Genomic DNA, 21,690 nt, shown 5'->3' on the forward strand with positions numbered 1-21,690 from the left:
GGGAATTAATACAATGATAAATAAAGAAGCAAATTAAAACAAATATCAATTTATGTCAAATTTGATCAATTAATGGCTACATTTGTTTTTAAAATTATTTTTGTGATAGTTAATGACATTTATTTATTTTTTCGTTAAATGTAAAATTTAAGAATCCATGTGTAAATTCATATCATTTGTCAGTTCCTGTCATGCCACTTCCTGTGTAGTCACTTCCTGTTTAGCTCTACCTGGTTCTGTAGAAAGCATGGCAGACATGTGCACGATCTGAATTCAGTCAGCTAGCCTCCACATTGAAGTGTCGTAGAGGCAATGCCGTACATTGATTAGAATTAGAAATGTGTCAGAGGAACCACATTTTGAAGATGGGTTGTGTGTGTGGGCCGGTCTGGAACAAAATGTCCCAGTTCAGTCATGTCTTTGGGCAGAGATGTACAGATGAACAAACCGGATCAAGCAAAAGGTAAGAAAAAAGTTCTATTCCTCTGTAGGGTCCTTTCCTTAATGTTGTCAGACACTTATAATAACAATCTGAGCCAAAAACAAACACTTTTAGTGGATGTAAACTGACGTTCTCCTTAAATACTGGACCAATTTAAAAAACTGTTCAGAGCGTATGACCCTTCAGAACCCATTTGACTTTATTGTTTATAATACATTGTGCACATCCTGGATTTTGTACATCAAAACAAAGAAAACAGTGACATAATGTGGAGCCGACTGCTACATATTTACTAAATAATTTCGTTAGTTTAAAAAAAACTAATACTGTGCATCATGTTGCAGTGATTTGCAGGATATTTCAGTTTTTCCCCCCCAAATTTACACTTTAGGATAGGTCTTTTTATGCCTTTTATTTTGGTGCAATATTTCAAACTTGCATCCTAAAAGTCTACATACTGTACATACTGAGGACTTCATATCATCCAACCTGGGTTTAATATATTCTTCATTCATTATAAACAAATGTTGCTACTGAAGAGGCCAAGACAGATATGAGCAGACACTCCCTTTGTGCACGCGACAGTAAAACAGTAAATCTCAAATCCAACAAAAACAGAGAATAAACATAAATATACAAACTGTACAGGCTTGACACACAGAGGTGCAGCTCTGGAAAAGTCACCGTGTGGAGTAAACTGGAAGAGGCTGCGTTCCTAACAGAAAACTAGACTCTGAGATCATTAACAAAATGAGAGCTCTTGAAATGAAAATAAAATTCTTCAAAAAGATATGCATCAGATGTTTTGCGTGTTTTTGTTTGGATTTTTGCCCCTCCAGTTTGTAATGGTTAATACCCTGCACAGCAGTCCTCGCCCTCTTTTGTTGCATCTTTTTTTCTAGTAAAGTTATGACTTTATTCTCGTAATATTATGACTTTTTTCTCATAAAGTTATGACTTTATTCTCGAAATATTACGACTTTTTTTCTCATAAAGTTATGACTTTATTCTCATAATATTACGACTTTTTTTTCTTGAAATAGTACGACTTTATTCTCATTAAATTACAACTTTTTTCTCGTAATATTATGACTTTATTTTCAAAATCTCAGGTATTTTTTCCCCTCAATGTGGCCCTTATACTCCATCATCCCCGTAGCACTCTATAGAGTCAGAGCTTTCTTAGAGCCAGCGTCTAGTGGCCAATAGAGGAACTGCAGCCTCACAGCTCTGTGTATTTGCCTGTGCTGGATGCTGCGAGGGCCCCTAACATCTAATGATAATGTTTTCCTAAGAATGCATCCCAGTCTCCAGCAGCACCACAGGTGTATCATCGATCCTTTGACTAAGGATACCCCAGAAGCCTTTTTCCACAGTTTGTGTGCTTGTAGCGCTTCACTGTGTCATGATTCTTGAAAGAAAGCCCTTTAATTGTGCTCTATAGTTGGGACTATAACAACAGGTTAAGGCCCTGCCATAGACAAACTACAGTGTGTAGAGTTCTACAATACAAGGACATGATGGGGCTGTTTCCTCAGTCGTCCTTTATCAGAAACACCAGTGACATACAGAGCAGCAGTACTGGGTCAGTACCTAGTCACCACCAGGAGGGGGCTGTATCCTCCAACATACGCCCTTCAGTTCAGCCCAGAGTATTCAGAGGATGGAAAAGTTTCTCAGTGAGTCCTGTGCACCTGCCTGCAGAGCTCAGATCACCTTGAACACCCTTCTTTCCTAAAGTCTTTGCGGTCAGATGAGTCTTTCCTCCGGTGGGACTTTGAGCATGCTGTCCATCTCCAGCCGAGCTCCAGCCACCTCCTGACTACTGGGGCTGTACGCGCCCTCCGACTGGCGCTTCTTCCTCGCCGTGAGCACCATGAAGGTCATGCCGATGATCATTATTAACACGCAGAAGCTGAGCAGCGGGATGGCTATCACCAGCAAGGGGATTCCTTGTTTATGGGCTTGTTTCTGCAAAAAGGCACAAGAGGGCAGAGATTGTGAGGAGGATGTGCTTCAGCTATCTGGAAACATAAACTACACGGATGTGGACCATGCTCAGCCACTTCAACATTTCATATATACAAATAAAATATGTTTTATTATTATGGCTGTCAATCGATTAAAGTATTTAATTGTGATTAATTGCATAATTGTCCATAGTTTATTGCAATTAATCCCAAACTAATCAAATTTTTTATCTCTTCAAAATGTACCTTAAAGGGAGATTTGTAAAAAATGTTATACTCTTATCAACATGAATAATGTAATAAACATACGTTGGTGCCACAGGTTGGACCGCTGTAGCCGGGCGGACATTCACAAACAAACATGTTGAATCGATCCAAACAGGAACCGCCATTTCGACAGGGGTTAGAATGACACTCATCAAGCTCCGATTCACACCTGCAAGACAGAAAGCACATGAAGGCACATTTGGAGAAGACTTTGTATTCTAAATCACAAGGTTTGTGAATTAACATAAAAAGAGTCAAATCTATCATGCGTGAGCTCACCTGCTGCCTGTAAAACCTGGCATACACGAACAGTTGGCTCCCCACAGCCCATCATTGCAGATACCATCATTTTCACACTGTACATCTTCACCACACTGTATTGGAGGATAGTCCCATCTGGTGGAAAAGAAGGTGTTAAACTTTGCTTCAATGAATGAATGTTGCTTTGTGTGGACACTGCATGCTAAAGCTACAGACACCACCGCTTCTTCAAACCAATAAACAGATGGATGAGTCTACTCACTGGCAGCGAGGGCCACTGTAGGCCTTGGGGCACGTACAGGTGTACATGTTGGGTCCATCATGACAGGTGCCTCCATGTTCACAGGCGTGATGCTCACACTCGTCTAGATCCTCATCGCAGAGTGTGCCAGCATATCCAGGGTTGCAACGGCACTCGAAACCAGCCAAGTAGTCCTTACAGCTTCCATGAACACAGGGCTGAGATGCACAGTCATCAGCGTCCGTCTCACACACTTCTCCCTCCCAACCCAAGTCACAGACGCAGCTGAATTTATTAAAAAGGTCTTCGCAAGTGGCTCCGTTTACACAGGGATCTGAAGCACAAACGGGGGCGCTGGTACAACCCAAATGAATCTTCGGTTTCCCAGCTAAGTGGAACTGAGACGGCTGCGGGGCTTTATAGTCATCCACAAAAGGAAGGTAGACTCCGCCGACCCTCACTGCACCCAAGCAGCCAGTGAAGCTCTCTGCGATAACCAACGTGGCCTCCTTCTGGTTGAGAAAGCGAAGGCTTCCTGTTCGCTCCGGCACGCTGCTGGCGTCTGTGATTCCATCCACAGTGATGACCCAGGGAGAAGCCTTGCTCTCCTTCTCAGCCATCGAGATGTTCACTCGATGCCAGTTCCCGTCAGCCACTCGACGAACTCCCGTAAACGTCAGCGTCTCGCCGCTGTTGCCGATGTGGATCTCCACCCGGACCGAAGAGTCCAGCAGACCCACCATCAGCAGGTCGGAGCCCCAGGAGGCCCTCAGGAGCACAGCGTTCTCTGAACGAGTCCGCACCTCCATGTATATGTTGGAGACGGGTTCAGCCAGGGAGCCTCCAGCACTGTAGTTCACAGGGTTGTTCTCAAACGTGGCATTGTTAACACCTAAGGGTCAACATGGAGAAATATTTGTGTTATTACTTTATTGTTTGGATTTCATTTATTTTAAGGAACAGTCTGACAATTTGGATTTGCATTTGTTTGTCATTTAACCACATATGCACCAACTTTTTCTCTCCCAATGCTGATACCACAGCTCAGGGTATCGGCTGACCCAGAGTACCAATCTGATACCAAATTAACTGGTTAATACCAGAAACCGGAAATATACTAAATTTCTCACCTCAAACTCAATTTCTTGCCTCAAATATTCTCAGAAGTGAATTTAATGATGACAAAAAACATACCGATGTTGCTACCGGGTAGCCTGCATTCGGAGCTGCCGTGGTTGAGTCGCCCTCCTTGGCCACGGCAGCTCCGAAGCTCCTGTTAGCATCATAGCTAGACTATCTACCGTCAGCGTTTAGGTTTAGAAGCCAGTAGCCAATAGAGGCAGAGTAGGGGCGGGTCTTCCCGAAAGATATAGCCTACTGGGTTTGGCCCGTCCGCACATACGCACAACGGATCAGGCAGCTGGGATGGATCAGGCACTGACACGTGTCACCTGGTTAAAAGTCCGGCATTTGTACTACGTCACTAACTCTTACGGTAGCATTTATACGTGAATGTTTATACATTGGAGTCAAAACACAATGCATGCCGTACAAATGACGTAAATCATTGTTCAATGTTCTTTTTGCAAACTAAATTTCTTCCACATTATCGTGGCATTCATTGGATGTAATCATTTTTAAATCATGGGAACACATTCAACCCTAAAGCATAGTACAAAATGTCAAACTCCTAATACTACTAAAAATACTTATTATATGCATTATGGCAAAAAAAATCTTAAAAAAACAAATAATTAAATCCTCAGGCAAATGCAAAAGGTTGTAGTGTATACATAAGGGTTCTGGTATTGCCCAAAAAATGACTAATTTCTGACTAGCCATAGTTATAAAATGATTAAAATGTTCTTACATTCATATCCATCATGAAGGTCCACACAATGGCCGCCATTGACACAAGGATCACTAACGCACCACACACGTGTTTCACAGGTCTTTCCGTAGTATTCCGCTGAACACGAACACGTAAAATCGTTGAATGTGATGGTGCATTCTCCTCCGTTTTGACAAGGCTTCATCTGGAGAGGGAAGCATTGAGATTAGATGTAACCAGACAGGGAACTCAGACAGCAAATCATCTTCAGTACAAGCTTTACAGTTAACTCTGTTAACTCTTGAACAGTCACTGTTAACAAGCAATTTCTGATTCTTACAGAGAGCCCATTTAACTACCAGTAGAACTACCTCACACTAGTTATTGTGACATTAGGAACTGAGCATGTTAAAGAACTATTTCCTACCTTGCAAGTATCATCACTGACGCAGGCCTTCATTACATTTTCGGCATCACTTGGTAAATACACTTCCTCCTCATCCGAGCTGTTCCAGGCATCCATGTCTAGATGCACCGAGTCCAAACGAAGGTCCTGCAGGCAACCTTTGTAATGGCCCCCCCACACGTCAGAGTCCCAGTGTCCTGGAAGCCCCCCCACATAGGCCTGATCCCCACTGTTGACATTCACTTCAGGGATCTCTCCTATGCCATAGCGAAGGCCGGCGTGCTCAAAGATCACCTGTCTGTGTTGGACTTCCACCTGTAGAAGTTGCTTCTCGCCAGTGGTCACAAATATGGGAGCTGTCAGTGGGGCACTGTTCGGCAGAGAGCTGACAAAAACCCTCCCCATCCCCAGGTAGACGGAGAAGTAGACCTCTCCACCGTCCTCCTCTGTGGGTCTCCTCAGCTGGAACAGCAGCCCGTCTGGCTTTAATGACCTCAGGAAGAAGGACACGTTGAAGTTGCTCTTGTGGCTCCTGCCTACATCGTAGACACTGAAACTCATTGTGTCCTCATTGCTGTATGTCCACGAAGGGAATTCTGGCAGGAGAGAATTGGAAATTTGGAAATATATGAAATCAGGACTTTTACTTGCAACACTGTGGTTTGACAAGATTTGTCAAAAGCTTTAAACGTGCTTACCTTCAGAGCAGCTCTCACTATGGAAAGGACGGTAGCAGTCGCACTGATAGCTGGTCCACAGGTCCACACAGCGTCCACGTCCATTGCAGGGGTCAGGCTTACACCATTCAGTCTTAATGCATCCCAGTTCGTGGCCTTGGTCCTCTGGAAGTGTTTGCGGTAAGATCGGCTTAGAGTCGATCATCAGATCTTCCATACATCCAATAAAGGCTGCACCACTTAGAGAGTACTCTAAAAGCTCCTCTGGCACTCCACCTACATAAACCTGTGAGAAGGCTTCAGAGGGCTGGAAAGTTGGTTCATCAGCACCGCCATCTGTAACTCTGCATCCGTCCCTGTCACAGCCGGGGCCTTTCAGAACCAAAACCAGGCCTTCGTTATCTACAAACACATGAGCATCCCGCCAGTCTCCATCACTAACCAAACCAGGAAATGTTACATCCAATTCAGACTCCTCAGAAAAGGCTTTTGCGTGAAGACCACTGTTCACAATCTCCAAGATGAGGTGATTGTCCACATCCCCTCTGTAGAAGAGCAACATATTGGGTAAAGTTGTCCGGAAGCGTAGCTGCACCCCAAAACCACGGTGGCCGCGGTGCTCAACCTCCCTCCGGGTCCTTTCTTCTAGAAAAACCTGGATGTGAATGAATCCAGGAGTGGAGAAGGAGAAGGTTGTTCTCGTGGAGCACTGCTCGTCGTAAAAGCCGTGAGGGCACAAGCACGTGTGCCCGTGTTCTCCGCCCTCCAGCCACGGGTGGCAGGTGGCTCCGTTCTGGCATTCGTGGCCCACACAGCCGTGGAGTTTCACATCGCAGTAATCGCCTCCCCAAGGAAGTTCACCTGTCTCCGACTCGGGACAGTGGCAAGTGTAGGAGGCCCTGCCGTCCTCACACCAGCCGCCGTTCTGACAGGGCTGGCTCTCACATTCGTCGATGTCCACTTCACACAGCTCACCTGGAGGGAGATGACACTGAGGGTCAGTTATGGTGGTGGCAGACTACTAGAGGATACCACAGCAGATTCCATTTATTACAAAGACTCACCTAGGAATCCAACAGAGCATGTGCAGGTGTAGCCATTGATCTTATCCTCACAAGTGCCTCCATTCTGGCAGGGCTCCGACTCACACTCATCGATGTTGACGGAGCAGTTCTCTCCTGTAATGTAAGAGAAATGAAACGACTGTCAGAAGGTTTGAGAGATTATGGCTGATTGATTGGTTTCTTTTAGTTTTACTGACCTGCAAACCCCGGCTGACACTGGCAGATATATCCAGCTGCATCTGCAAAACTGAGCTCCCAGTCCAGCTCCCAGTGAGACGGATCGGAGCGCTCGAAACACTCCCCGTCGTTCTCACAGGGCTGCTCGGCACACTCGTCTATATCTATCTCACAGTTTGGTCCTTCATAACCTGAAGAAAATAAATCAGAAGATGTAGTTTTATCTGTTATATTCACACTGAACACACATATGAAGTGTTCCATATGTGTCTTCTTAGATCAGTCACAAACTGTGATTCCTCACTTACATCGGAGAAGCATATTAATGAGCATATTAAAAGTAGCTTTCTTCCATCGTTCATCCATTTCTTACATTTTTTTTTATTTTTAAAACCAAACTGAGAATTTTGTTGCCTAAACCTAAAGTGACGCCACGGTACAGGAATGTCTGACGTTAAGCGTGTAGTTCAGTACCTGGCCAGCAGAGGCAGGTGTATCCGTTGACTCCCTCTAAACACGAGGAACCATGCTGACAGGGATCAGAGGCACACTCTGGGATGTCCACTTCACAGTAGTCACCCTCGAATCCTGTATCGCTGCAGTCACATTCATAGCTGCAAGAGACACAAATGAGTTTTTAATGTATACTGCAGGATAAAAAAAATGCCGACAATGAGCAAAGACTGAACAGGAAACCTCCATGTGGGGTTTCTTAAAGCACTAGTGGGACTTCTGTTTCTTCTGTTTCAACTCATATGCAGTGGAAGACATGAACATGCCATGAAATATTCTTGATTTCCATGACTGCAATGAGGATATATTTCAAAATACTGTCAAAAATTCAGTTTTTCAGATAAAATTCTGAAATTTACCACCTTACATCTACAGTGACTTCAAAATTGTATTATTTATTTGCAGGAACATTGGAGCTTTATTTAGCGAGAATATCCAGTAGCTGTGTACAGTACTGTTTACACTAAAACGTTTTGATGCTAATTCAAAAATCTGGCTGGATCGTTTGTGGAGGAAAGTCTGAAGATGCAACGGAGCAATTTTTGAGAAAAACAGAATGATGAACTTCCTAATTCCTGCCATATTGAAGCATATGAACATTTCCGCTGACTTGGGCCTACAGTTTGGGTGGAAGTTGCAAAGTGCTAGCACGTACGGCTGATTTGTTATCAACAAATTTTCAAAAATGTTCACTTTTCAAAGTTTTAAACTTTAGGCGTTTGCTGTAGCGCCACCAAACGACTGAGCCCACAAAACCATTTGATGAAGTTTAGCATGGGACTGGAAATATGTGCAAAGTTGGGTTTATTTTCATGCATGAGAAGGTAGATTTCCTAGGAAGAAGAAGAAAAAGGTGCAATACTAATAAGGGGGAACATCTGATGGAGCAGCACATGGCCACCAGAGCCCCACCCTGCACAAGCTGTCTTTCAAAATCTTTACTGAAAGCAGCTTGTTGTTTGGGCCTACCTGTTCACCATGTCGTGACAGACAGCTCCGTTCAGGCAGGGCTCGCTGGCGCACTCATCCACGTCAACCTCGCAGTCGATGCCGTCGAACCCGGGCAGACACTCGCAGGAGTACGTGGCGATCAGGTCTTGGCAGGTGGCTCCGTTGCGGCAGGGGCTGGACTCACACTCGTCTATTTCAAATTCACAGTTGACTCCTGGTGGAGGAAGAGGAGGAAGTCAGTGATGATGGAATGAAGTCATCATATCTGGTAAATCTATTGTTTAGAGTCAAATGATTTGTCACATTTTTATAAATCAACACAGCAACCACACTGATCTGCCCTAATGTCTTTATCAGTGCGTCTATTCTTGTCTCCAGATACCCGCGATGATTCTCCAAACAAACTGATAGAGTGACAGGGGAATGCAGCAGTGCTGATCTCACCCGACCCCTCACAGATAACACGAAGCTCCTCTGACACAGAGCAGGCTCGTGGAGAAAGAAAGGAGTGCAAGAAAAGCAAGATGGGAGTGTTTCCTCTCACTCTGCACGGAGACTTTATCTGAGCCGCAGATAAGACGCCTGACTAACAACATCTTACCGTGCACTTAAAATGCTCCTCGTGCCCAGTTTATCGGGAACAGACCAAACATTAACAGCTGATGGTGAGGAACAAGTAGTAGAAAAACAAATAAATGCTGTCAGCGAGCAGAAAGTCCGTGTCTCAGTTGCTGATGTGTTCTTTGAGGAGATGAGTAATGATGATGTAAAATTAAACATCTTCACTCACAGCTCGAGATACACACGCAGGAGGCTGAGCTTCTACCTCTGACCAATATGAAGTCTGAATTTTTAGTACCTGCAACTGTGCAGATTGTGTTTTTTCAGGTCAGGTTGGACCGTATCGGTACACATTTTGAAAGATTTATGTACATTTTAGTGCATGAAAAAAACTATGAGGATATATCATCACTCCCCGAGACGCCCCCGCAGCTAGACTGAGCAGTATGAAAGCTTCAGTAGGCAGAATATTTTTGGCATTATTGGGCAAAACTTCCATAATACCCTTTCAGCATATTGTAATTCAAGTGTTCTAAGAGACAAATATACTTCTGCACCTCCTCATGGCTCTGTTTTCAGGCTTTAGAAAAATCTAGCCCATGACAAGAGACTTTGGCCAATCACAGGTCCATACTTGCCAACCTTGAGACCTTAAAAAAAAGGGAGGATTTCAAAACCATGGTGGTCTGGGGGTCCTCCTTCAGAAAAATCTGAATTCCAGAGATTTTATTTCCTGCATTCTGTTGACTTTTGTCATAAATCGGGAGAAATACGGGAGAATTGTGACCCCCGGGAGGAAACCGGGAGAGGGCAATGAAAAACGGGAGTCTCCCGGGAAAATGGGGAGGGTTGGCAAGTATGCACAGGTCATTTCAGAGAGAGAGCGTCCGTATTGGCTGTGCTCCGGCTGGTGGGCGGTGCTTGGTATTTCCCATTTCCTATTTCCCTTTCTCATTTTACAGCTAAACAGTACACTACAAGATGTTTCTGGAGAGATATAGTCATTACAGTAACAGAATATTGATTCATATTTGATCAGCGCTGCCTAGTTTGATAGACAACTGCTCAGAGACGGCAGACTCCAGATTGGCTCTGATTGGTTGGTTTCCTACGGTCTGTGAAATCTTGCAGATGCCATTAGGAGCACCGGATTACCTGTCTCATGCACTACTGTCACGATATAGTGACCGTTTTATAAAAACTTTTTCATATTTGCTCCATTTCTACCCAATGCAGCTTTAAGACTTACATTGTGCACTGATTTAAAACAGTAGGTAACAGTTGTTTGTAATTTAAGTATTGTACTGTACATCCATGTGTGTTTGTGTGTTTGTGTGTGTGTGTGCGTGTGAATTTTGGATGTACCTTCGAAGCCCACCAGGCACTCACACTCATAGTGGTCCTTCTCATTGATGCAGGTGGCGTTGTTCTCACAGGGTCGTGAAGCACACTCGTTGATGTCGATTTCACAGTTGTAACCCTGAAAACCCGGCACACAGAAGCAGTGGAACTTTGCCACTCCGTCCATACAGATCGCTCCGTTCTGACAGGGCTCCGACGAACACTCGTTCACGTCTTCCTCGCACGTCTTCCCCTCGAACCCCGGCGCGCAGCGGCATTCGAAGCCCTCTCGTCGTAGTTCACAAATCCCGTTGTTCCTGCAGGGTTCGTCGATGCAGTCGGTCACGTGCGTCATGCAGTCCCATCCTCCGAACCCGGGAGGACATCTGCAGAAGTATCCGTTGAGCTGGTCTACGCACAGAGAGCGGGGTTCGGAGCACGGGTTGCTCTGACATTCGTCCACCTCTTCTGTGCAGTTATCACCTGTTAGTCCATCCGGGCAGATGCAGTGGTATTGTGCGGTGCCAGGGGTGCTGGTGCAGTCCTCACATGGAGCAAAGGAGCAGGCGTCATAGAGTTCATCACAGTTTTTGCCCATGTATCGGACCCCGTTTCTGGTGCAGATACAGGCGTAATCATCCATGGTGTCCACACAGGTAGCTTCATTCTGGCACGGTGCAGACAAACATTTGTCTGAAGTGGCGTTGCAGAAGATTCCTGAAAAACAAAGGAAATGTAATGCGAAGGATGAATTAATGCATGTTAAGAACATATCTACTACAGAGCAGTGTTTCCTCAAGGTGTCTCAAGAACACTTCATTTTACAGGTCCGCAAATTTCATGGTAATTAGGTGATAATTAGCAGGTAACCTATTTGAAATTTCTTTGGAATTACTGCCAAATTACCCCAATATTTACCTCAAAATTGATAAAAAATTACTTTATTATAAACATTATTTAATAATGTCTCCATTAGCAGCAACAAAGTGGAAGTGGATGACCGGAAATGACCCAGTCATCCATGATGATCCTGCTCATTTTAGGACCTGATGACCAAGTGTGACTGAAATAAATCACCTGCTTTGCTTTTAAACCTGTTACACTTATTCATTCTGACATTCCCTCTAATCTGCTCTCACTATCTTGGTACGAGAGTCCTGGCACTGATGTTCGGATGTAGACGTGTTAAATCCTGACACATACTGTACAGCTAAACTTCCGATCCGCCAAGGGGGTTACGCTTACGGTTTGGTTCATTCGTCTGTTTGTCAGCAGGATTACGGAGAAACTACAGGCCAGATTTTCATGGAACTTGGTGGAAGGGTGTAGCATGGGCCAAGGAAGAACCCATTAAATTGTGGATCTGAATCACGGGGTGGAGACATGCATTATTTTTGACTTTTGTTAACATTGGGAGATATGGCATGGCCTTGGCGGAGGTCTGCAATCTCCAAGTGCCCTTCTAGTTTTAGGTATTAATTCTTGACTCAAGCCACTCCAGCCTTTCCTGCAACTCCAGATCAGTTGATAATGATTGCGAAAAAACGTTCTAATGTCCAAGACATTGTCTGAACTAAAAGACAAAAGCTGTGTGTGTCAGTGTGCTGACTTGCCCCAAGACTGCATGTGATTATCATAAAGTGGGCATGTCTGTGAAGGGGAGACTCGTGGATACCCAGAGAACCCATTTTCATTCACATATCTTGAGGTCAGAGGTCAAGGGACCCCTTTGAAAATGGCCATGCCAGTTTTTCCTCGCCAAAATTTTTTCGCAAGTTTGGAGCGTTATTTAACCTCCTTCACGACAAGCTAGTATGACATGGTTGGTACGAATGGATTCCTCAGGTTTTTCTAGTTTCATGATACTTGTATCTTCTCTCTAGCTTTAAAACTGAGCTACAACCTAAAAATCACAAGTTGCGTTAATGCGTTAAAGGAATTAGTGGCATTAAAACAAATTTGGGTTAACGTGTTATTATTGCGTTAACTTTGACAGCCCTAATAAAAATGATTACAGTTTAAAATATAACATGCAGATGTAAGTGTGTCTTAATAAATCCAAAATAGCCAAAAAAAAGCCCCAGGTAGTGAGCATCAGCAGGCGTTCCAACACCTCATTTGTCTTATACCATAACCCATCACCCCATGATTGAAGTTTTTCTTTATTTTTGACATGCTCTTTATCAGCTGGGAACGCCTCGGGATCCCCCAGTCAGAGCTTGTTAATGTGGCACGGGAAAGGGGAGTTTGGGGTCCCCTGCTGGAGCTGTTGCCCCCGCGACCCGACCCCGGATAAGCGGATGAGTGAGTGAGTGAGTGGCAGCTGATCTCAGGTCAAAAGCTCCTGCAGGGGGATGCTGGTAGGTAGGACTAGGGGACCTACCCAGGAGCCCATTGTTTTATAATCTGGCCTAGAGGGGCCACTTGTGGGATTTTTATTGTTGTTTCACAACATGCAGGCACAAGTTTCACTGTTAATGAGCACAAAAGGCTGGTCCTTTTATTAGCAATAATTGTGTTTCTTGTCTCAATTAGCTTGTAGCCAGTGCAAATAATGACTGTACTGTGCATTATCCTCCATGAATAGCCACTCTCTCAGCCCAGGGGGACGTTCTTTATGTCACTGTGGAGTTACAATACATATGCTGTCTCCCCTCGCCAGCCAATGCCACAAGGTCTCTGGGGAATCAGTCCACATTCCTTTTATTAGGGCAATCTCAACACGCCGTCCAAAATCCCCCCTCCCCCCATCCACTATACGCCCAGCCTCCCAGCCCCCAACACTTTGATCAGTGTCCTGTTTGCAAATCCTCACTGAAGTGGAAGATATTAACAGTGAAGGGAGTTATGGAGGGGAAGAAGGAGGGGGCAGAGAGACACAGAGAATATTTAATGAGATAAACTAGTGGTGAGAAAGTCACTTTTATTAGTTGTTGCAAAAGTTTGGCCATCATTGGGCTTTTTGCAAGAACAAGAGAGAGATAAAATCTGATTATTTAACCTTTCAGAAACCCATAAATCTGTTTGGCACCTCTTACTGTATCATTACAGGCAGAAGAGATCAGATCGTGAGTGAGGATATATTAATACAAACACATGATTACAACTTCATAAAGACAAAGCTGAGTCAAAACCAAGACTAACATAAGTTGTATTCTCTCCCCGAGGATCAAGCTCAATGAGCAGGTGTCCAGTGTTTGTTATTTGAACTCAGCTATGTTATACACTAGCTCATTCAGGACAATCCATTTGGTTTAAAGGCCATGAAAACTACATTTTCTTAAAGGTGCTAAATACGGGATTGGTAGCATTTCTATTGCCTCTCAACGGCTCTCAACATGGTGGCTTGCAGCTAACGATGCTAACGGTGCTAACTCTGCAAACAATGGGGAAAGTGCTGACCGAGATAACAGTGTTAACCTGGGGGGAACCGGAAGGTGGGGTCTACGCTTTAGTGACAACGGGTTCACATCAATGAGCCGCACTCTTGCTGCAAGATCACAGGGTTTGTGCCAGGATTTGTCTGCTCTGAGGTTGTCAAAGTTACATTTGCACATGTATAATTAAAATCATAATAACACACTTACTGGATAATTGGAATTAGATTCCAGTGGTGGCTGCGGAGGATTGTTTCCAACACATGTGATCCAAACATTTATAATAAGAGTGTTGTAAAGTCCAAAAGTCAACATTTATTGGGAAAAGATAGATGTAATCATTTCCAAAATTAATCACACATTTTTTATCTGTTCAAAATGTAACTTAAATAGAGATTTGTTAAGTATTTAAGTTGGCAAATATGCTTGCTTTATGCAAATGCATGTACAGTATATATCTAATACTGGAAATCAATTAACAAAACAAAACAATGACCAATATTTTTTTCTTTCATTTAGCCTCCTTCGCGACAAGCAACAGCAATATAACAAGGTTGGTACCAATGGATTCCTCAGGTTCTCTTGCTTCACATGATGCCAGTATCTTCTCTCTAGCTTTAAAACTGACCTACAACCTAAAAATCGCAAGTTGCGTTAAAGAAATTAGTGGCGTTAAAACGAATTTGCGTAAACACGTTATTGCGTTGACTTTGACCAAAATAGCCCCTAAATGCCCCAGGCAGTGAGCATCAGCAGTCGTTCCAACACCTCATTTGTCCTATACCATAACCCATAACCCCATGATTGAACTTTTCTATACATTCCACATGCTCTTTGGCAGCTGGTCTCAGGTCTGCCCGGTAAATGCAGCTTTACAACCGTGGCCCAGTGTCACCCTTCTGAAGCAGAAGGTTGTTGTCATTACCAATCGTTGTCGATGTACATCTTCCCCTCAGTGTTAACTGTAGACACTAACCGTGTTTGAATTTAACAGATTACAGTGGGCTGTATAGGGGAGTGTTAGCTGCCCGCCTGCGGACTAGAAGAGTCCCAGGTGGCTGTCGAGGGTTTCAAGATTAGGCTCAAGTCTCCCTGATGTGAGAAGGAGACCAGGATAAACATGCTAATTGATTGAGGAGGTGATCCTTTGCTTGCTTGATAAGAAACTTAACATAAGTGCTGTTTGGTCAAACATTGGTCGAGAAACACCGTCCAATTATGTGTTATTAGGTAGGTTCACAATGTGAGTGTGCATATCTACAAGTTCAAATCCTGGTTTTCATTGATGTCCTTCCATCTTCAGCTTCAACCAGTTTCATTTATTCTGGTTTTAAAACAAATCCCGCTCCAACCTTTCGAAAAACCCGTCGGATTTTTAAGAGGTTCATTTAAAATCGCAAGATGCGTTAAAGAAATTTGTGTTAACGCTTTATTATCACGTCAACTTTGACAGCCCTAGTTTAAACAATATGTTTTAACCATTGTTATTAGAGCAAAAGGGGCGTCTGATGATGGAGATATCTTTGTATTGGTTTATTGTTAGCTTGTAAACTGGCTACTTGTGAAACAATCCGGTTTTACACGTCATCTCTCAACTCCAGTCTCGCATCTTACGTTGCTAATCAGACTTAATCAGACTTTAAACAATGAGCAGTGAATGGAAAAGAAAGTCTTGGCCCGGATATCCTCTGGCTACACCAGAGCCCCAGAAATATAGCGCCTTGCCCCCTGCAGAGGCTTAACGTCGTCAGACCGAGATTAAGGGTTAGGCAACTTAATTACTTGGTTAAGGTTAGGTAAAGATCACATTTACAGTGAATAAAAAAGCAAACATTAATTGCAGGTCTCTGATAGGAGGGTACATAAGGACACACTACTGAATGCAAATTGCTATGATACTGTATTTCTCATTAAAGTATAATGACGCTATAAAACTAGATAAAAATCAATGCAAATAAAAAATGTAATCTTAAAAAGCCTACATTTGACATTTAAAATACTGATTATTTTTTGTGATAATAACCAAATATTTTCTGGTTTTATATGTATTTAGATGTGTAATCATGTCTGTTGCTCATTCTCTCATTTTTGTCTCTTCTTCGTCACTGCTTCGGTTTTCACTGTTTCCCCCCGTTTTTATCCACGTCTTCACCTTCTCCTCCTCCACACCCCCCCACTTCTAATCTTCATCCTACTTTTTCTCCCCCTCTTTCACCCGAACAGGTTTGATGGCCTGCCTGACCTCCAGAGCCTTTCCATGTTGTAATCCCTCTGGCCTCTTTGGGCCAATCCCCTTGCTCCTCTAATCTCCGGTAGGCAGGATACCTGCACAGATTACAGCTTCAATCCACCCTCTAGCATGTGTCCACTATCTGTCACCATATTGACTCTCACATACTCTTCTCACATACTCCTTATTATCAGGCTTCTTCAATAAGTCTCTTAAGACTCTCCAGTTAATCCAGAAAGTTGCAGCACGTGTACTGACAAGAACTAGGAAAAGGGATGATATTTCTCTTTTTCTATTAGCTTCTCTGCAATGGCTCCCTGTTAAATCCAGAATAGAATTTAAAATCATCCTCCTCACCTACAAAGCCCTAAACGGTCAGGCAACAATATATCTTAAAGAGCTCAGAGTACCCTATTACCCAACACTGCCCAACATTTAAGAGTAGGCTTAAGACTTTCCTCTTTGATGACGCTCGTAGTTAGGGCTGGCCCAAAGCTGGCTCAGGCTGCCTTGGACCAGCCCCTAGTTATGCAGCTGTAGGCCTAGACTGCCGGGGGGACTTCCTATGACACACTGATGGTACGTGTCCACGCGAGGGATCGCCTCGCTTCCCAGCATTGGACGCTTGATGGGTTGCCACTAGACACAAGGCACCTAATTGGACGAACGCTTTCCTTCCATGGGCTGCTGCTCCCAGCTTTCAAACCGGAAAAAATATGGCAGCTTGTTTGGAAACTTTCTTCTCTTATTTCATGATAATAGTTCCCCGAAATGTGTTTCTGAAAACATTTTATGCGAGAAATAAGCCATGCAGTTGTGGCTGAATGTGTCTTTAGTTTAAAGGTTTCTCAGGAGTTTCCAAAAACGGAAAGTAGTGTTGGACGCCTGTGTTTTGCATAAAGTAGCCTAGACCTCAACTTTGTGCAAATGACGAGCAGCCAACGTGACGGTCACGCCACGCTACCAGAATGCATTGCACGGCTGCTTACATAGACAATGAATGGGAAGCGTGGAAAGGACGGAGCCTAAGGACACGTACCCTGAGCTCCTCTCTCCTTCTTTCTCTCTCCATCTGTATGCATTCATGTCCCATTCATGCATGTTACTTGATTTCTTCCCTGGAGTCTTTGTGCTTTCTCGTCTTGCATGGCTCTGCACAAGGTTTCTACCCGTTTTTTCTCGCCACTGTTGCACCTAGTGCATGCTCATGGGGGATCTCTTGTTGGGTCTCTAAATTATAGAGTACGATCTAGACCTGCTCATTCCTGTAGCACTCTATGTAGGAGAAATCTACAGATGCAGATAGACAAAGTAGTAAATCACCTAATATGTTCCATGTTATGGAAGCAAAATAGCCAAAAATCGCAAAATTGACCAGTGCTTGAAAAAACCTTGAATCCAGATTTAAACTGGAGCACAAACCCAGACACACACACGCAGTGTCACATACAACATTACGACTTGTCCATCATTCAAGGTAATCCACGAAATACCCACACAAGGTTGATCCTGACTGTTCAGACACCTACAGTATCAGACGTGACACAGAGGACACAGATCAGACAGTGGGGACAGATGTCTCATTCACCTGACACAGCTCTGGTTAATACTGTCACACCCGGAGTGTTTAAGACGCATGCCATATACTCCTCTCTCTCCTCTGGTTTCCTGTCTGCCTCTCTACCATCAACTGGTGAGAAAGCTCCTAAACTGTTTTAAAAAGCAGCATTGTTATCATCTTCTTTTGAGGTCCACCGCTCAGCTACTGCGTTCCACAAACAGAGCGTTCTGTCTGTCACTCTCAATGATATCATCCTTTAAACTGCAATAATCTGTCTTTTGTCTCTGACCTCCCTCTGAGTCAGATTAGCAGCTAATCTAGTTTTCATTTCTGTAAATGAAATGACGAGCATGAAGCAGATAGAAAGCAGAGCTTGTCTACACTTTGCTGTAATAAAAGAGGCACTGGGTTCTATAAATACGAGCATCAACAACTGGCTTCAGGCTCTGGAGTTCATTAAATTACACTGTTAAATATGACTGTGCATGCGAGCTCATATCATCATATTTCATCACTGGATCATGCAGCCCAGTCGCACAGCAGTTTATGAAATTATCACAGAATTAATGCATTTATTTGTGTAAATAGACACAAATTTCAAATTTTTTTCATGATGGTCAGCACAAAATCAATTTGTATGTAATCCACATAATTGGGAGCGGTGAACGCCTTGTAGGGAGGAAGAGCGCTGTTTGTGTCCCGTGTGAAACCACAAGTCAAAGTTGGTTTATAAGTCAAGTAACTTCTGTATAAGTTATGGCACTTCCGGTGTTATTAAAAACACAAACTGCAGCCAAGTAGAAACTAAGTAGTTTGTTGCCTAAACCTAACCAAGGTTTATTTTGAAAAGACTGGAGTGGAAATTGACACGTGCGTCACGAATCAAATAGATTAAACTGCCGTGAGACTGTGTTGGATGTATGATGTGCCTCAAGGGTCGCGATAAAAGAATGAATGTTTCAAAGATTTTGTCCAAACAGACCATATCAAATAAAAGATTCATCTGATGTGTAATTGCAAATTAGTGCAGTTTATTGTTCTCATCACCCAAAGATCCCCATCAGCCTACATCTCGCTTTTTCAACGATGAAACAATCCAAAATCAAGTGTTTTAGCTTTCATACTGCACAACCCTTTCCCTTATTGCTCTTATCCTTCTCCTCCACCTCCTTTAAACCAGTTTAATTTCATTTATTAAAGTAACATTATCAAGAAACCTGCACGTTTACTTTCACCTTTACATGAGTCGTACTAGTGAACCAAGAGCAGGATCTGCTTTACTATATTTGGTTTGGATGATGAGCATCACCTGCTTTTCCATCTTTCTCTGTCACAAATCAATTTAATACGTATCATCATATAATAAATTGTGATATATTGAGATTTTTTAAATCTAATTTTAGGAAAAGTGTCATAGTATAACGAACACACCACCATAGGCATTAAATCTGAGTAAATATTTCTGAACAGTGAGCCCTGAGTCATATTATAGAGATGAGTTTTCTGTCTGATGTTTCTTTGGCATTCAAAAATCAAACTCGATGGAACATTACTTAAACAAAAAAACCAACAAAATGTAAACTCTCTGGCCCTTTTGTGACCTCATTCTGCTCCTCCATTCATGCGCAGACAGATATGAATGAGATTCTCATCACTGTTTGCTCTGTTTTGAGTGTGCATGACTGAGAGCACTGCCTCCGATTCTGAACCAGTCATGTGTCAAATCTGATAGAAAGCTAGAGCTAGTAGAAAAAACAAAACTGAAATAAATGTAGCCTACAAACATCTTCTTCAATCAACGATCGAATCATGAACCGGCTGCCAATGTTTGAGACTCCAGGGAAGATATTTGTCCACAAAACATCACGCAGCGTCAGTAATTACAGTAATTATCCTCTGCATGCTCGAGGATCATCAGTATTGTGAAAATCCACTGGATACTAGCCAAACCTCTCATCATTGTTGTAAGTAACAAAGGACGAACCACCCCCAACTTGTCTCCATCTATTTGAGTCTCCTATAATATAGTGGGAGCATAAAACAGTCCAATAAGCACCTCCCAAAACCATCTTGTGCACCGTTGATAGAGCAGCACCTCTGAGAGGGACAATCCTGAGGCCAGTCAACCAGTGAATGATAAAACGCCAGCACTAATATGTATTCTGTTGCTTGCAGTATGTGAGGTAGAATAGTTCCTGTGGATATCTACATCCTTGTAATAACTCTTTCTGTGTAACCTGTTGCTTTCACAGGAGAAAAGGGATTAAACACTAACTTCAAACAACATGTAACCACACAGAAATCTCCCCTCAGTACTTTAACATTCAATTACAATTACACAGAAATGATCATACACTTCAAAACTGAACTGTACTCACCCCATTTGAACATCATCATCGTCAGCAGTAGTGTCTTTAGATTCAGATGAACTTTCCCCAGCTCCATGGTAAAGCCACTAGGTGATATTTAGGAGGAAAAGGATGAAGTGAGAAGTCCCTAATGTGGTGACATGCTGCTGTGTGGTGGAGACGCTCCTCACTGTGTTGCTGTTGCCCTGTGTTTAGAGGCTGGCATGTTACACACTGCCCATGCTTGGCTACTAATGAGTGCAGCACCGGACTCAAACAGACAGCCCTCCTCCCTGCTCTGCACTCACAGAGTGTAATCAGCCATGAGAGCAGAGAGACGACAGGAAAACATGAGCTGGATTAACACCTGCTAATACGCATGCTCATTCCCTGAGCTCCTATTGAAAAGGAAGGTTACTCTCTCTATGACGCCCATGTCTAGAAGGCATTATAAATATTAGGGCTGTCAATCGATTGAAACATTTAATCGAGATTAATTTTGATCTGTTCAAAATGTACCATAAAGGGGAGACTCGTGGGTACCCATGGACCCATTTTCATTCACATATCTTGAGGTCAGAGGTCAAGGGACCCCTTTGAAAATGGTCATGCCAGTTTTTCCTTGCCAAAATTAAGCAGAACTTTGTAACATAATTTAGCCTCCTTTGCGACAAGCTAGCATGACATGATTGGTACCAATGGATTGTGGTTTCATATGATGCCAATATCTTTCCTCTAGCTTTAAAACCTGCTACAACCTAAAAATCAGAAGTTGCGTTAATACGTCAAAGAAATTAGTGGCGTTAAAACAAATTTGCATTAACATCTTTTCGTGTTAACTTTAACCGCCCTACTTATAAATATACTTATAATACACTGTATAACACTGTATAATCATAATTATAAGCACTCATAAATGTTCATAATGCTTTATAACAATAATTATAACACATTTTTTTGTGGACAAAAGCAATGTGTAAAACCCCCAAATAAAACATGAATCTTTTTATCAGAACTGATATAAACAAATAAATAACTTGTCAGATAGAAACAACAAAAACACATATAATATGCAGTTACTGTACTAGACTATCTGTGTGTTGGTGCAACAGCACATCAGTTCCTTGGGTGGTGAATATTTACCTCAACATTTATCAAAAATTACTTTATTATAAACATTGTTTAATAATTATATTCTGCTATTTCCCAATAGCTTATCATTTATTTAATACATTTAATAATATAATAATACATGTAATTTATTAGCAAATAACTTCTTTGAAATTTCTTTAAAAAAATCCCTGAATCATGACATTAGCTACCAGGTTACATTTGTGTAGACAATAAGTCACACAATGGTGAGATTTGTACCTGATCAGAAGTGTCTTCTATTAGTTTTCCACCTCCGATGAAGAGCAGCGCACAGCCGCTTCTCAAGCTTAAGGGCCCTATTTTAACCATTATATGCTATT

At 42.8% G+C, this 21,690-nt stretch overlaps 1 protein-coding gene and 1 long non-coding RNA gene across 2 annotated transcripts; one reads left to right on the forward strand and one right to left on the reverse strand.

Moving 5' to 3' along the window:
* The first annotated feature begins 198 nt into the window (after positions 1 to 198).
* Positions 199 to 9,638, forward strand: LOC141757409 (uncharacterized). Its single transcript, XR_012591640.1, has 3 exons — positions 199 to 463; positions 9,008 to 9,068; positions 9,179 to 9,638. It is a non-coding gene; the product is annotated as an uncharacterized LOC141757409 (long non-coding RNA).
* crb2a (crumbs cell polarity complex component 2a) lies at positions 816 to 20,557 on the reverse strand. Its single transcript, XM_074617875.1, has 13 exons — positions 20,249 to 20,557; positions 10,727 to 11,419; positions 8,819 to 9,014; positions 7,811 to 7,950; positions 7,357 to 7,527; positions 7,160 to 7,273; positions 6,117 to 7,070; positions 5,440 to 6,014; positions 5,052 to 5,217; positions 3,203 to 4,073; positions 2,959 to 3,075; positions 2,722 to 2,848; positions 816 to 2,413 (listed from the first exon to the last, which is right to left on the reverse strand). Exons 1-13 carry the CDS (start codon positions 20,313 to 20,315, stop codon positions 2,192 to 2,194), a joined length of 4,413 nt encoding a protein of 1,470 aa, XP_074473976.1. The 5' UTR covers positions 20,316 to 20,557; the 3' UTR covers positions 816 to 2,191.
* Between the last annotated feature and the right edge of the window lie 1,133 nt (positions 20,558 to 21,690).

Source organism: Sebastes fasciatus, chromosome 19, assembly GCF_043250625.1.
Source record: "Sebastes fasciatus isolate fSebFas1 chromosome 19, fSebFas1.pri, whole genome shotgun sequence".
Taxonomy (NCBI): Eukaryota; Metazoa; Chordata; class Actinopteri; order Perciformes; family Sebastidae; genus Sebastes; species Sebastes fasciatus.